General features: G+C 46.6%; 1 protein-coding gene across 1 annotated transcript in view; it reads left to right on the top strand.

Moving 5' to 3' along the window:
* Positions 1 to 2,027: 2,027 nt before the first annotated feature.
* Positions 2,028 to 16,088, top strand: part of BARX2 (BARX homeobox 2) — a 76,103-nt gene continuing 62,042 nt past the window's right edge. The window contains exon 1 of the mRNA XM_028528823.2: positions 2,028 to 2,526. Coding sequence (XP_028384624.1) covers positions 2,340 to 2,526 — 187 coding nt within the window. The 5' untranslated portion in view covers positions 2,028 to 2,339. The remainder of the gene's footprint in view (positions 2,527 to 16,088) is intronic.

Consider the following 16,088-nt stretch of genomic DNA (forward strand, 5'->3'; position numbering starts at 1 on the left):
ATGGGGAGAAGAAGCGAGGACAGAAGAGAGAAGAGTGGGAGGGAGAGGAAGGCGAAGGTGCTGAGAACAGTGGGCGAAAGGGAGAGATTGGAGGACAACTTGGAAAGGTGTTAGCGGTGGTGAAAGGAATGGGGAGGATCCGAGAGGGTAAAAGAGTCTGGAGGATGCGGCAAGAGGGTGAGGCAAAGAAAGGGCAGTGCAAAGACCGGCCCGGTACCGGAACGCGCGCATTCCGGGAGCGCACTGCGGGGCCTGACAAAAGCGTCCAAACGCATAACGCTCAATTCCTGGGTCGCCAGATGGAACGAAGAGTCTCCCCTCAGTCGGCGCTGCCCGTGGGGTCGCCCCCTGGCACGCCGCGATCAAATTCCGCCAAACACTCATTTCCCTGCGGCTGCTGACAGCTCCGCACTTCCCAAGGGGCAGTTATACTTTCCCACCCTAGGCTGTCCCTGGCGCGAACGCAGCTCCCTGGGGACCTCGCGGGTCCCTGCTCCACCTGCACCCGGGAGAACCCGGCCGTCTTGGCGCCAGACGGCGAGGCCGGGCTGATCCGGGGGTGAGCGTCCTCCGCTCCGTGGGGGATGGCGGGCTCGCCGTGGGGACTGCCACTGGAGCCGGAGGCGCGTCCAGGCCCACGGTGGTGACCGCTGGGCCTTGCTGCGGGAAGACACCGCCGTCGCCACCCCTGGCCACCGTGCTGGCGGGCCCTGGAGCCGCCCTTGCCTGGATTAGGAGAATAAAGGGAAACGATTGTAAAGGGAAAGCAGGGGATGGAGGGGCACTATTACTTCGGGAATGAAGTTCCTCAGAGGAGCCTTGTATGTTGCTCGGCCCTGATTCGTTTTATTATGATCTGTTTGTTCCGTTCTTAACGATTAATTCTCCGACTGTGTCCCTTCCCTCAGAGTCGAACCACTGATCGGTGCTCGAGGGTTGATAAGCGTCTGCTGCGACTCGCCCCCCGGCAAACTGCTCCTGGGAGAGCCCTCCGAGACTGGGGACGATTCCAGGTTTCAGTGAAGAAATGGCACCAGCCCCAAACTGGGTCTCTCAAAAGGCTATCCGTATCTGAACCCAGCGCCCCGGGGCGGTTACTGAGGACCACTGGCTTGGTGGCTGGGCGGGGGACCCCTCGCCCAATTACCACGACTGAAAACAAAAGTTTCTACAGATGTGGTTTGGGTAGTAAAGCTGGAGAAAGAAGACCAACCGCTAAATACGCATGTGTCTTTGCGGCTCCCCGAGCCCTGCGCGTGGGGAGGGATGGGGAACCAAAGTCGCCTGGCCTGGAGTGTCCCGTTCTCCGAAATGCCACGAACGCTCTGCCAGAGAAGCATACGCCGGCGCCCTGGATCGCGCTGCGCTGGTCCTTTCGGAGACCGAAAAAGTTTATAAACAGAGTTTAAAAATAAAAAGGATCGAACGCTTGTGTTGGTTACTCTTCTATGTTCCAGTTTATTACTGGGACAACGGACAGGGCGAGGGTCGTCTCTGATGTGGGATCTCCACGGGGCAGTCAGGTTTGCTCTCGGTGCAAACGCTGTGTGCTCTGCGCACGCGGGCAGCGATCGTGGAGGACGGAAGGGGCTGCCGCAGTCCTCGGGAGAGGGCCGGCGGGGCTCCTCAGGGAGGGAGAGAGGCACACTGGTCCCCGGAGGCGCCGGCTGTGGCCAAAACCCCCGTGAGACTCCGCGGGGACTCGACTTCTTTCTAGTAAGAGACGTAATCGCGCCGGTGCGCTGGGTTGCCCGCGGCGGGAGCGAGGCCAGCAGGCTAGCAAGACGCACTTGAAGGAGGTGCGCGGAGATCCGCGCAGGGCGGCGGCCAGCATAGGCCAGGCCTGCGGGCGGGGCGGGGCGCGCTCCCGGTACTGCGCGCACACTCGAGCGCGCGCACACACTGTACACGCACGCGCGCACACACACACCTGGAGCTCGCTCCAGGAGGGGGGCGGGGAGGAGAGCCCAAGCTACTGTCTTAAAATAGAGAGGCAGGCAGAGGAGCGTGAAACGCCAACAGGCGGGAGGAGGCTAAGAGAGCGGCGGGCGCGCGGCGCGCAGGCTCCCGCCCGGGTGCCACAGGCTGGCCGGGCGCCTACGCCCCTCCGAGTTTAATGACTCCACACCCGGCCCTGCAGGAAGCGCGCTCTGATTGACAGTTGCCTTGTCCCAAAAAGGCGCGGCGAAGATGCTGATCTGCGGGTGGGTCTAGACGCGCGGCCGGCGCGCCGGGTGCCCGCTCCCCTTAGCGCGCACCTAGGGTTCCGTCGCCTCTTGGTTGCTGAGGCGCGGGGCAGAGACCCCACCGGCAAGCCTGCTCCGCGGCCCCAGCTCACGATGCACTGCCACGCGGAGCTGAGGTTGAGCTCGCCCGGCCAACTGAAAGCAGCCAGGCGGCGCTACAAGACTTTCATGATCGACGAGATCCTTTCCAAGGAGACCTGCGACTACTTTGAAAAACTTTCCCTCTATTCCGTGTGCCCGTCGCTGGTCGTACGACCCAAGCCCCTGCATTCCTGTACTGGTAAGACGCCCGGCTGGGGGCTTTAGTGGGGTGCGGTAACTCTGACGCCGGTGTCGGGCGCTTGACCGCCTCTGTCCTCCCACCCGGGGGCGAGCGGAAAGGCCCCGGGGAGTCCCCTTCCGTGCCCCCGCAGAAGACTAAACTGGTCAGCGGCGGGCACTGCAAAGGCGACTGCAGCCTGGGCAACGCTGGTCAAGGTGTCGGTCACTAGGTTGGAAATGAAGGGACGGTAACCGCGCCCCAGAAGCGGGCCACGCGAGCGGGAGGACTCTTCCTCCTTCCGAGCGCCGCCGCGGTTCTCAGCCAGAAAGTTCAAACCCTTGACCTGGTTCAGAGCCTAAATCGTTGTTTCAGGAAGTGCTGTTGCTTCTCATCTGGAGTAAACTCCAGCCTCCTGTCTTTACTGGGAATTTTACAAGTTAATCGGTAACCGGAGGTTCTCCACAAAATCCTGTGTTCGCTGAACTTGACTCCGAAGGACCTACTTTGGGGGAAGTAGTTCTGGAATTCGCCGCACTGCGGTGCGAACCGAGGAGTGAGTTTTAAGAGCCCGCTAAACTGAACTAAAAAACAACGATAGCAATAAAAAGATCCCCAGATCCGGGGCCCTTTCTCTGCAACGGCTGAGAGCAATAGCGACGGTAAAGAGCACTTCATAAGTACACGAAAAACGGTGTAGCTTTATGTAAAAACGAATCCAAAAGTATCTATGATAAACTTGGAATGCATTAAGAAAGGATTTAGACTATTTAAACACAGGTGTGGCAAAACAAAACAGCCAAAAAAGTTGAAGCAATTTTTTTAATCAAAAAAGTTACTGACTGTGCTTTCAACTCAAGGTGAAAATATGGTATATCTAAACCAAAATAAACTTTGAGGTTATGTCCGTTGCATGGGTGGCATGAAATTAATTTAATTATATCTACATTGAAAAAGTCAAGGGAAGAGCTAGCAGCGTTTCTGAAAAACATTGTTGGAATGTTCAGGCCAAGAGTGGCTAGCACAGAGGGGAACCCTTCCTGTTCTGTTGGTTCCTCAAAGGGTCCCTGTAGGACAGCCAGTGCGTGTGTGAACGCACAACGTCCTTTTAAAACCCAGTCATTCCTGCGTGCATTCGGTTATAAAATGAATGTCATGTTCACTTGCACCTTTGTAAAATAAATTTTGTCTCTGAGGAAGAATTAGGCCCAATAGTCCACAACAAGACTTGTAATGCTGAATTTTAAAAAGCAAGAAATATGCAAAAGAAGAAACCAAAAAGAAATGATAGAAACAAAGTAGGTATCCTTGATATTGGTGTTTTTAACTTTGTGTGTCTGCTATGCTCAAACCCCTGGATGAACAGTCTACACAGATATGGGGTGGGGGAGGGAGGCTGAATCCTGTTTTGAACATGAATAATCATTTGCTACAATAATGCCAATCCCTTTGAGGAAACGGAGAGGTTCCGTTTTAACCATAAACCTCAATGCAGCCTGCTAAGATTGCGTACCTGGAGGTTCTAGGACAAAACAGAGCAACTTCTAAACTCCTAGGTAGAGCACAGTGCCAGCGGGGATTTTTTGTTTTTTTTTTTTAGTGACTTTGTGCTGTGCGTTGATTTGAAGGCAGCTTTTCCTGTCTTTTAGCAGTCAGGGAATTGGATCATAGAAGAAGACATGCCAGAAAATGAGTAACAAATAGCCTCTGAAAACAGTGATTCCGTCATCAGTGGGGGCTAAGTTCTGTGTTTTATTGAATCTTGTTTGGGAAATAAATCAGAGGAAAATAGAATGACTCATGTAATGCTTTCTCAGAGCTAACAGTGAACTGCACATATATCATGAACTAAAAGTTTTGCTCAGTTTTGTGCTTTTGATGTCCATGGATGGTGTGGGGGAGAGGGTGCTGTTGGCGTTGGTTTTCTCACCCCATCACTGAGCACTCGCTTTCTTCACATTGTTCATTTGAATATGTGTTGTGATTTTGCTCTAGTTGAGGTTTAAAATACAGAAACTGGGATTTACCAGTGGAATTAAACCCATAAAAACTGGCTACAATAGTTCATACTTTCAGATTCAAAGCATTTTAGTGGGTTTACAATTACAGCTAAAGCCTTACATGTATTAGATCATGGGAATCCCATTAGTGACTTTGCTAAGGTTTTGCAAAGACCCTACTAACCCTACTTTCAAAGCATTTTTGTTGCTTTTAACAGTTATGTTCAGGGTCAAAATCTTAGATGGGATGAATTTAATCTTTTTAAAAAAATTAATTAAAAAAAACAGCAATAAGTTCCTGGCATCCTTCATCCATAATGAAACTATAATGTTTTTCCCTGTATACAGATAACTGGAACCAAATACATAAAAAGTTCAAATCAAGTGAAAGGCACAAATTGGAATTAAAGTTACTGAATTTTCTCATTCTTTGGTTTGCTGTCTTAAGATTTAAACAATGAACAGAAGTGAACTTTATCAGGTAAAAGAATGAAAACCAAGATTAAAAAAAGTTACCACCCTGTACAATAAATACATAAAATTGGGGTGGAAAGAAAGCGATAGCATTTAAAAAGCCTCCGCATCGTTGAACAGTCCGTGTTGTTTCGATTTAGTAACTCAAGTGTCAGTTCCTGGGACTGAATCTCCTCAGGCAGGAGAGCGTGAATTCAGGTAAACTGGGAAATGGAAACATTTTACATCAGGGAGATCATCACCTGACAGTAGTTTATTGTTAGGCACTCTAACCTGAATGAAATACTCATCTTTAAAAAATTATTCTTTATTTTAACAGGCCCTTTCTTATTATAAATGTGGTCATTTTGGTCTTAGAAAGCTGTTTCTAAGTCACAGTAATCTCCTAAATCACATTATAATCTTTCAGAAAGGGAATCCTTTCCTTCTAAGTCAAAGTAAAAGAACATTTATTATTACATTTAAAATAAAATAAAAAAAAAAACTAAGCACAAAAGGAGCCTCCATTTGAACACAGGTTTGTTATTCAGACCGTTATGGAGATGTGGAATATGTTTAGAATTAACTTATTATATAACATGTCGGTCTTATTTTTAAATTTGATTACACTAATCCTCATTCAGAATGGAAATATAGTGCCATTTGGAAATCAGTAATGATCACGCAAACATTAGAACGCTGGCAGCGACTGAAGGCCCAAAATAGGTGCAGTTTACGGTATCATAAATACTAACTCACTCGAGGGAGCATTGCTGATTTTTCTGGTTGTGACTTACATCTCTCCGTGGAGGGGGCACTGGAGGGAACCCGGGTTCCCAGGGAGGAACAGGCTGTAGGGCCATCGGCGCGGGAGCTTTGGGGGGATTTCTCTTTCAGTTTGATCTTTAGACACAGGCGGGGTTTCTACATTTGAGGAGTGTTGGAAAAAATGAATAACTTGCTTCACAGAAACAATCATGTAACCTTTTGCCCTAAGAGTTTTTGTACAAGGATCTTGAGAAAGCAACCCACTGTGCTAATTACTCATAATTTATTATAATTACTTATATTATAACCTGGAATTACCTTACACTGGCACATGCACATTTGCGGGAGGTGAATGTAGATATTTGGACATTTTACAACCCATGTGTAGAACGTAGCGTTTAATTATTCAGTTAAAACCATAGTCCAACTCCTTTCCCCTTCTGTGGCAGAACGGTTCTGTTGGATCTCTCTGTGACCTACATTGGCCAGTCTTGTTATACAGCTGACTGGGGTTATAGAACTGGAAGGGATCACAGACCAGTCTCTGCATGTAGAAGATATGTTTTTGCAAAGTGCTAGGGTCAAACCAGTGCTTAAACATCCTCTCAGTCCGTGCTGTACATCTCTGTCCTTGTTAGGGTGCTCAGAAATCAGGAAGACTTTTCCAGCTTGGTTACACACCCAGGGTAAATTCGTGCAGTCACACCCAAGGGACAGTCAGCCAGCCAATTAAAGGGGGGCATTTCGGAAGGGTGTTTATCTTAGGAGGTGGCATTGAGAACATTTTATCCTTTGGTGGGTCCAAGAGAAACAAGTTGTTTGGGGTGGTGTCCTTGGGTTCATTTTTTACCGCAAAGATTGGGTGTCATCGCAGTGAAAAATGAAATGAAGTGCGGACGTGTATAATGACATCTTTGGGAGGTAGGGAGCCAGCCAGGGCTCCATGGACTTGGCTCCAGTGGTTCCCCCAACTCAGCTCTGTCTTTTAGTCAGAAACCAAGCCCGTAGGATCCTGGGAACTGGGAGCTGAGCATTGGAATGTTAATGGAGAAATGTAAACTGGGGTTGGGGAAACCGATCATTATGAACAAGCATTTGCATTTCTGCCAGAGGCAAATAGGCTTTTATTAGCAATTACTCATAACTGCTTCTCCTCTTCCCATTGTAAGGGTAAATAAATCAAGAGATACACAGGATACAGGACTCATTCAGGGTCAGACTATATTTGGGACTGAGTTCTTTTGTGATCATCAGCTGTGGTTTCATTATTCCTTACATTTTATAACTCCTTTGTTGAACAGAGATGCTGAGGGGTTCTGTAAGGAGGCTGTTTTACCTAGTGAATATTCAGGAGCAGTTTCTTCTCGGCTTCTGATTTTTCTAATTAGCAAGTAGGAAAATGATTAGAAATTCAGTTCACAAGTTAAAATACCTCTCCAAATGCCCGTAATCTTCTGTTTCATTGAATTCAATAATTTATTTCAGAAATATTTATACTTGCTTGGTGATGGCACTGTTGTGAGTCATTATTTTCAAGTGTATTTTAAATCTCGAAGGACAGTTGGGATTTTAGGAAAGTTCTCAAAACTCCTTGTAGAGCCACTTCCAAGCCCTTCTTAGCTGATCTCTCGAGCAGATGACTGGCCGTTTGGAACTGGGATAGGAGAACGTTAAGACTATTTACTACTGTTGCTCACCGTACGGAATTTTCACTTTGAACTCCACCGAAAGGGTGTTATCACCAGCAAAATTGTCATATTAACCTCATTAAATGCAACTCAAATGAAATTGTATACATAACAACTCTTTTGTGAAACCAGTTTCCTACAGATATGCTATTTAGTGTGGTTTTCAGCCTTATCCCCAGATTGAAAACAGAATTTGTGATACGAGTGTGAGCAGTATAAAGTTGCTAGCTTTAACATACCTCAGGAGTTTAAATGAAAAGATCGTTAGGTTTGATATATCCCAGGAATCTATGTGAAAAGCAGGAAGGGTTGTAAAAAGCTGTTTAGATTGTAAGGAGAGATTAAGGCAAAACAAAAACTAAAAGGAATAGGGAAAAAGAAAAACTGATTTTTTTTTAAACCCTTGAAGCTACTTGATCAGCCTCGCATGTGGCACGGGGTCCTTCAGAATGGCTGTAGGGGCAAGACAGAGGTGGCTTCTGAAATTCTCTGTCTGGGTAAGTGACTGAAGTTGATTTCACTTGGACATACACAGCATTTAGCATTCGCTGTAGAGGACTGAATTAGTGTGAACCCAGAGCAATCTGGGGTGTTATTTGCACTGTTTTGAGGTCAGGGAGGCGGAGGGACAGAGATGAAAGCCAGGCTCCCTCACTGGTACCAAGCCTGTGAATGTCCGCGGGTGTTGTGAGCTTGACCCCCTCGCCTGCCACTTGTCCTGCTCTAATGCAATGAATTCAGGCCTGCAGCTCAGCCCGCTGACGAACCCTTAACTGGAATAGGGTTAGAGGGCTGCAAGGATTTGGATGAGATGTGTAGACTGAAGCCTCCCTTAACACACTCTCTTGGGGACTACTGTGTTCTATATGGGTGTCCTGTGGGGTCGGTGTTTTTAGTGTGGGGAGGTGGACCCCACACTCACAGCTGGCGTGGTCTTCTTCTGAGCGAGAACTTCCACAGCACCGCCACACAGCACTCTGCGGCAGTGGCTCACTTCCCTCGGGAGCAGTGTGACAAAGAGGAAAGGAAGAGAAGGATTGAGAATACTCAGGCGGCGACTTTTTATGGGTGGTGGAACCCCTCTGTCCCGCCTGGCTGTTGTCTGCCTCTGTTTCAGTGGATCGTGAGGTTGGAATGGCTCTTTCTTCCTCCAAAACATGGGTGACAAGATTAGAGTTGGCATTAGAATTTATTAATAGTGGGGTTTAGATCAGGGCCTTGCACAAAGTTGGTGGCATTAGCTAACTAAATACTCCGTTTAAAAAAATTTTTTAACAGAAAAACCCTTGCAAACCCTCAGGATTTAAATTATTTTTATTACGGCTTAATAACAGTTAGAGAAAGAAATGTCTTGTTAAAATGAATGCTCTAAATAAAAACACAGTTAATTTTCCATTGCAGCATCTAATTACTCATCATCACCAGGGCATTTTTATATGGCAGTTTAACTTCTTGAAAGTGGAAACTTGGCACCCATTTCAGGAACAAAGCAGGGCACCTAGATAGATATCAGAGGATGGTCTAATTATATTTGGGCTAGAGTTGACTCTTACACATGAGTGCTCTGAAGAAGACAGGCAGAGAGAGGGCCTCTTTCTTTAGACACTAAGGAAAGTCTCTGCTTGCTTTCGTGCCAGCTGAAACTGAACACGGGGGAGAGATAATTCTGAACGTTAGGCGACAGGCAAGTACATCTGAAAAGGGACCCTGCCAGTCACCGACTGGAGCTGATGTCAGGACTACTTGATAGGCCCGGACGACAGCTATGTCTGCTTCCTGACTCCACTGGCAGAGTCCAGGGGATGAGAGCACACGGCCTTTCTCCAAGGAAAGGTCAAGTTGTAACTGATTAGGAGCCAGTCTGAGAGGATCTGAGCACCAAACCAAGTATGTTAAGAGTGCAAGCAGAGAGGATGACGTGATTCCTTTTTATTGCATGTCTCCAGCTTACCAACCTGTCCTTAGGAACATGTTCCTCTGGGTATCGGGGACAGATGAGTATTTTCAGATGAGCATTCATTGAATAGGATTGGCTGCCACTTGGATGATGTCGGTGGACTTTTTGGTCATTACTACAGAAAAACTTATGTATGTGATAAGTGATATGATGATTGTCCTTCGACTTTTCTTATCCAAGGGTCACGGATGGCATGTGGGGACATGGACTGGTCTGGGGCCCCGTGGATGCTTGTGAAGTCGTGGCTGTGTTTCCCTCTTCGGAATACCCGGCAGGGCTCTAAAACTGACTCACCTGCCAGCCGCCACAGCCCATCCCCCTCCTCCCAGAGTTCTTTTCACTCTTCTTTAAAAAAGATTTTTATTTATTTCTTTTTAGAGAGAGGGGAAGGAGAAAGAGTGGGATAGAAACATCTATGTATGGTTGCCTCTTGTGCACCCCCCAATGGGGATCTGGCCTGCAACCCAGGCATGTGTCCTGACTGGGAATCGAACCTGTGAGCCTTTGGTTTGCAGGCCCTTGCTCAAACCACTGAGCTACACCAGCCAGGGCTCTTTTCACTTTTCAACGTAATCGATTCAGGTTCACAGTCATTTTCATAGGAGGTCACAGCCACTGGGGGATGGAAGGAAATATGACTTTGAGGTTTAGTTTAAGCAATATCTGGGGGACTTGACTCCGCATTTCCCTAATGGTAACTTACAAACAGCCAAGTACTGATGTTATGCCTTCGTGTCAGGAGAGTTGCTGAGACAGCTCTTCCCGAGACCTGCAGTACTTATTCCACAGGGAGCCACAAATTTGGGAGAAAGGCCAGAAATACTTTATATCCTGCACCTATTCCTATTCAGAGCACTAATAGAAATAGTGACTTCTTTTGAGTGTCTAACGTGTAATAGGCACTGAACTAAGTGCTTTATGATCAGCTTCAAATCACCCCTAAGAGACAGATATTACTATCTCCGCTTTACTAACAGGAGGCTGAGACGGTTAAGCAACATTCTCAAAGTCACAGAGTATGGAGAGATCTCTTAGAAATTAGACAAAAGACAAGGAGAAAAGTGGGCAATTCATAGAAACAAAGGTCTAGATGGCCCGTGAACACGAAAGGATGCTCTGCCTCACTGGCCATCAGAAAACACATAGAAGACGAGATATCACTTCATACCCGTTAGGCAAACTCGGAAGAATCTGACCGTGTGGGTTAATGACAAGGATGCCGAGCGGTAGACATTCTCTTACGCTGACGGTGGGGGTGCTATTTGGTGCAGTTACTTTGGAGAAGGGTGTGGGAGCACCCAGGAAAACCGCAGATGCACACGTGTGCGGGGCACTTCCTCTTCTGCGTGTGTGTCTGGAGGAACCACCACACGTGTGCCGAGGACATGTGTACAAGAGTGCTCATTTCTATGTTGTTCGTGATATGAAAAATCTAAAACAATCCGACTGCTTTTCAGAAGGAAAAAGGATAAATCATATGTGCTCTAGTTTCTATGCAGTGATGAAAATGAATGAATCAGATCTCCATGTGTTAATATGGATACATTTTAGGAGTACAATGCTGAGGAGAAAAACAAGTTGTGGATTGACACAGTCTGACCCCATTTACACAATGCTTGAAAACATGCAAGCTAATACCACATGCTGTTTAGGGAGGTAAGGGCATGGGATTAGACCGGGCCACCCGTAGGTCTGTATTTTCCTGTGTAAGTATTTACTAAGGAAAAGGCCAAATATAGAGGTGGCCCAGCATTAAGATTTGACAGAGCTTGGTCATGGGTACACAGATGTCCATTAAGTTATCCTTTGTACTTTTCTGTATGTTTGAAAATTTCTATAGTATAAACATTGAAAAATGATAGTATGGGAGGCCCCCATATGCATGAAACCCTTGATCTTGTGGAACTTTTGATGGCTTTCTTAATAGCTTTTCTATCCCGAAACAGAAGCTTTTCAGTCTCACAGAGGGGAAATGGAAAAATAGTTAGACACGTGTACAGCTCACACTGAAACAGCCACCGAGGCTCCCGCAATGGGTGTTCAGCTCTTCCTTACTTGCTATGGCTGGCTGGGGACATTGTTTATCACCAAGATAGCCGTTTGGCCCCCCGGAGTGCTTTGGCTTATGAGTGAATGGTTTCTGAGCTGGCCCCTAGGGCTGGAAGGCATTGCTGGGAAGTGTGTGTTTGTTTTTTCCAACCACACATCAATAATCATACAAGCAACAGTCACTGGGTCACCCCATTTCTTAATGGTGTTTAAAACCCCAATAAATTGCCTTTTATTGCATCTCGCTTTTGTAACTATTTGCTGGTATGATATGTCACTCTTGGGTTTTGAGAATGATCCATTGTTATTGACAATTTAACTTTCAAAAATCATCTAAGGACAGCTGTGAACACCACCGATCTGAAGATGTTACAATGTAGTTTCTTAACAGGGAAAAATGATGTCGATAATGCGGTTTATAAACTGGCTGAGTTCTCTTTATATTCTGTAACCACAATTGGATTTTAAAATTCGTTTGATGTGTGGTATCAGGGACTGTTAGGGAGGGATGGGAACTGTCGCCATGGTAACCGCACAGAGCGCTGTCTGTTTGGGATAATAAATGGTTGTCCTGTGGTTTGCAGAAGTTAACCAAGACCACATACAGTGACAACTGCGGTGGCAGATGCTTTATTCAGTCTATCTTAACAGCCCAGCCATTTATTTCTTTTCTGCAAAATATGTAGTGCCCACTTAGAAATATTACTTGAAGACGTTTTGACAAAAATGTGGCCTTTCAGGAGCTCTGCCTTCCTGTGTTTCTTCAGAGGAAAAAATACTCCTTAGCGTGGATGAAACGGTTTGTACGGCCATGAGCTCGCCGGAAGGTTTCCCTCTCCCGACCAGCCCCCTCTGGGAAGCACACACACACAGCAGAGGAGAAAGTGCTGAATCAAAGCCCTCTCGGCCCTGGCCAGACCTTTTATAGCCAGGGCCACTGTACCCTGACCCTTGGCAGGGTGCACCACGGTCAGCAGGAATTACTGACCACATCCAGAGGATTGCGGCCAAATTGGACACGACTGAAAGGAAGGTGGATCTATCAGATTTGTTGCCAGTGGACAGACTTTCCTGGGTGGCAGGAGCTAGTCCTCTGAGCACGCAGTGCACGGCAGCTGGGCCGAGTCCAGTGGGCTGAACCGCCCTGGGCCGGTCAGCCTCTTGCATCCCTCCAGGGAAATCTTGCTCCTCCTCACACAGCGAGGAGCTAGCTAGACTTGGGGCTGTGAGCTGGGCAGTCGTCCCCAGGGAGACGTTCCAAAGAGCCGCCCAGCGGCTGCGGAAGGGAGAGGAAAACGCAAAAGGCCTGCTCCTGCGACCCAGGAAAGTCTGTTCCCTGGTGACAGACCCGGCAGACCCGCCTTGGAGCATCTCTTTGAACTACTTGGGAAAAGATGAGGGAGATTTAGGGTGCTTAGGGGTAGCTTTTAGCAAGTTTCACTGAGAGAGAGAGAGACAGAGAGAGAGAGAGAGAGAGAGAGAGAGAGAGAGAGAGAGAGAGAGAGAGGGAGAGAGGAATATATTTTAACAAGGTTGCAATCCAAGTCCTTTCTTTTTCATGAGTGAAAATGTTACTGAAATTGTTGATGAATCACCCCGGAGGAAATTCTCTGGGAGGCTGTTGTCACTTTTGCTGTCCCTGGGTATCATGGTAACCCATTTGTGCTCTTAGCACGTCAGACAGCTGTGTATTTTTGGAAGCGTGTTTTCAATCAGTTTAGAGCAGAGAGTAAAGACACATCCTATTGGCAGTTAGAACAATTAGCTCCATAAAGAGAGTCTGCTTCAATTTTTAGGGAACTCAAAAATAGAAATGACAGCAGTTGTGAATGGTGGTGGTGTGCGCCAGGCACCAGGTGCTTGTCTACCTTAAGGCATTCAGATGAAATCGAGACTCTAAATGAAATGGAGCTGTCACTGATCTTCAGGTGAGCGAAGTGAAGCGCAGGAAGTTAAGAACCAGCAAGCAGGCCACAGGAGTAAGTGGCCCAGCTGGAGCTGGAACTCAGGTCTGTCTCTTTCAATGTAAAGTTCCATGCAACCTGGAATCTAGTCTTTGATAGTGTGTGAACTAGCATTCATGTCGGTCCCTTTCCACAGAGGCTTCCTGCTGTATAAAAACCAAGATCCGCAGGAATTTATTGGAACCGATGAACCCCTTTATACATTTGAAAACCATTTCATGTATACCAGTGAGTCTGTCATTTCCCATGATGACTGGGGTTTCTGAGTGATTCCATAAGGATTCTAAGAAGCAGCGCAGCCTTCGGAGAAAGTGCGGTAGTGGGGAGATTATAGGCTTGAAGCTGTCCTGTGGAGGGACACTGAACTCACCTCATTGGCTCTGGATGTCAGTGTCCTTAACTGTGTGACATTCCCAAGGTTCCTTTAGTCATGGAGCTTCTGTGAACTGTGGTTCTCTGAAGAAAGCTTTTCTAGGGTAGACAAAGGTGGAATTCCCTTTCATTTATGTTTGTGAACCAGAGAGAAAATGCTTAACAACTAAATGCCTTTTTTTAAAGACAAAATTTTAAAAACATATGTATTTACTTTTAGAGAGAAGGGAAGGGAGGAAGAGAGGGAGAGAAACATCAATGTGTGGTTGCCTCTCACATGCCCCCTACTGGGGATCTGGCCTGCAATCCAGGCATGTGTCCTGACTGGGAATTGAACCAGTGACCCTTTGTTTCTCAGGCCAGTGCTCAATCCACTAAGCAATACCAGCCAGGGCCTGACAAATGCCTTGATAATTAAGACTTGGAATATTTGTAATGAAATATTTGTTATTACGTTCACTAGGGAAAAAAAGTCTGGCCAAGTGATTTGGTATCACTTAAACAAAAGAATAAGAGATTAATTTTTCATATTATATCTAGTGCTGGGGTGCTTCTGGGAAACTGTATTTTTAAAAAAGGTTTCTCTATGACTATAATGAAAAGTTGAGTTTGGTAACCCCTATAGTGTAGATAACAGCTTAAAGATGAGGCAGATATAATTTATACCCCATGACTCAAATGTATGAAGCCATTTAGTGGATGGCTTTTTGAGTCAGATTGTCCTGGGTTTGTTTGCATGTATTGTCTGTGTGACCTTAGGCAAGTCATTTAATCTCCCTGACATGCAATTTCCTCATCTGGAAAAGGAAGATAATAATAACTACCTAATAGGGTTAGTCATGTAGGTTAAATGAGATAATGTATGTAAAGCTTTTAGCGTAGTTCCTGGCACATACGTGCTCAGTAATTGATGGTTTCTTTTAAAAACAATTACCTTATAAAAATAACCTCCTCTTGGTTGACCGAAGCACAGCCCTTCGGGGAAAGATCAGTATAATGTGAAGTAAAGGCAAGAAAAATTAAATATCCTGAAAAAATCCCCACCTCGCTCTGGAGCATTCTCGTGGGTTACATCATTACACTAGCTGCCTTGTAAGGCCTCTTGCAACCTGGGTGGTCTGCGAGCTGTTTAAGTTCCAGTGTTCACGGATAGGTATGTTTCACTTCTCCCCACCCTTCTGTTTTAGAATGTGAATTCAGAATTTTGTAAATTTGCAAATGAATGGCATGCACCGGTCAACACTACAGCATCACAACATGTGCATTGTTACTTCATTTTTTACAAGAGTTGTTTAGGATTAATTGCCCCGAAGAAATGCTTCCTCATGCAGCTGTGCACCTCAAGAAGTGTTTTAGAGAAGTGGCAGAATTTCTCGACATGTTTAATTTCTTCTTTGAAGAGTGGAATTAGGTATCATCTTTTCTTTTAGAAGAGAATGTGGTGTGGAAAAAGGTAGTAGTTTGGGGGCTAATGGTTGCCCTAGTGTATTATTGGGTCTGTGATTCAGAGGGAGCTGTAGATGGAGCCATTATTTTACAGCTTTTAGGTGGCTGTTGGGGCTAGTTAGGATGGCGTGCTGAGTGGTAACGATGCCCATTCTGTGGAAGGGGCTGCGTGGACAAAGCTCCTGCATGGATTTTTCCTGAAATTGTGATTCTCAATTAGTTACTACTGGTGTCTCGGGGAGTCAAGTATTGGCTGATGTAATACTTTACTTGGTGAATCCGCTCCACGGTGTGAGAAACATTCCCTTGGTGAGGCAGTCCCCCTTTTCATGGTGTGAAGGAAGCCCCAGTGAGTAGGGCGTTACCTGTGCCCAATCATTCATAGTGAAGGTTCCTGTCAGCAATTTCTGGTGACCTCATCCAGGTTCAGGGGTGGGGGTGCCAGGTGGAAGCAGGTGGGCTGGGACTTGTGGCTGTGTCCTCATAGCTGCCATGGAGCCGTATTGACTTGTCAAGGGAGGACTGACTTGGTCCCTAAGCTCCTCAGAACCATTGTTCAAATAGGCTCAGTTGGAGATAGGGATCTCTGGCAGCTTGTTGAGAACACTGTTAAGCCTATGAATTCAGAGAAGCAGTGCACACATGTTTTTGTTCCAGTAGGAGGGAAGGGTGGGAGGTGGGAGATGAGAAGGAACCGTGGCAAACACAGAAAGAAGAGTCCAGGTGAGGAAGCCAGTTATTCTCCTGAAGCGGGGTTCATTAGAGGCTTGTCCAGCATTTGTTGTCTGCAGAAGGAAATCCACTTTTAACCTGAGAATGGAATCTTCCTTTCTGACGTCGCCCAGGGAGTACGTGCTCATTACCAGAGGCGTTCCTCAGGACTGAC

The sequence above is a fragment of the Phyllostomus discolor genome, chromosome 13 (assembly GCF_004126475.2).
Source record: "Phyllostomus discolor isolate MPI-MPIP mPhyDis1 chromosome 13, mPhyDis1.pri.v3, whole genome shotgun sequence".
Lineage (NCBI taxonomy): Eukaryota > Metazoa > Chordata > Mammalia > Chiroptera > Phyllostomidae > Phyllostomus > Phyllostomus discolor.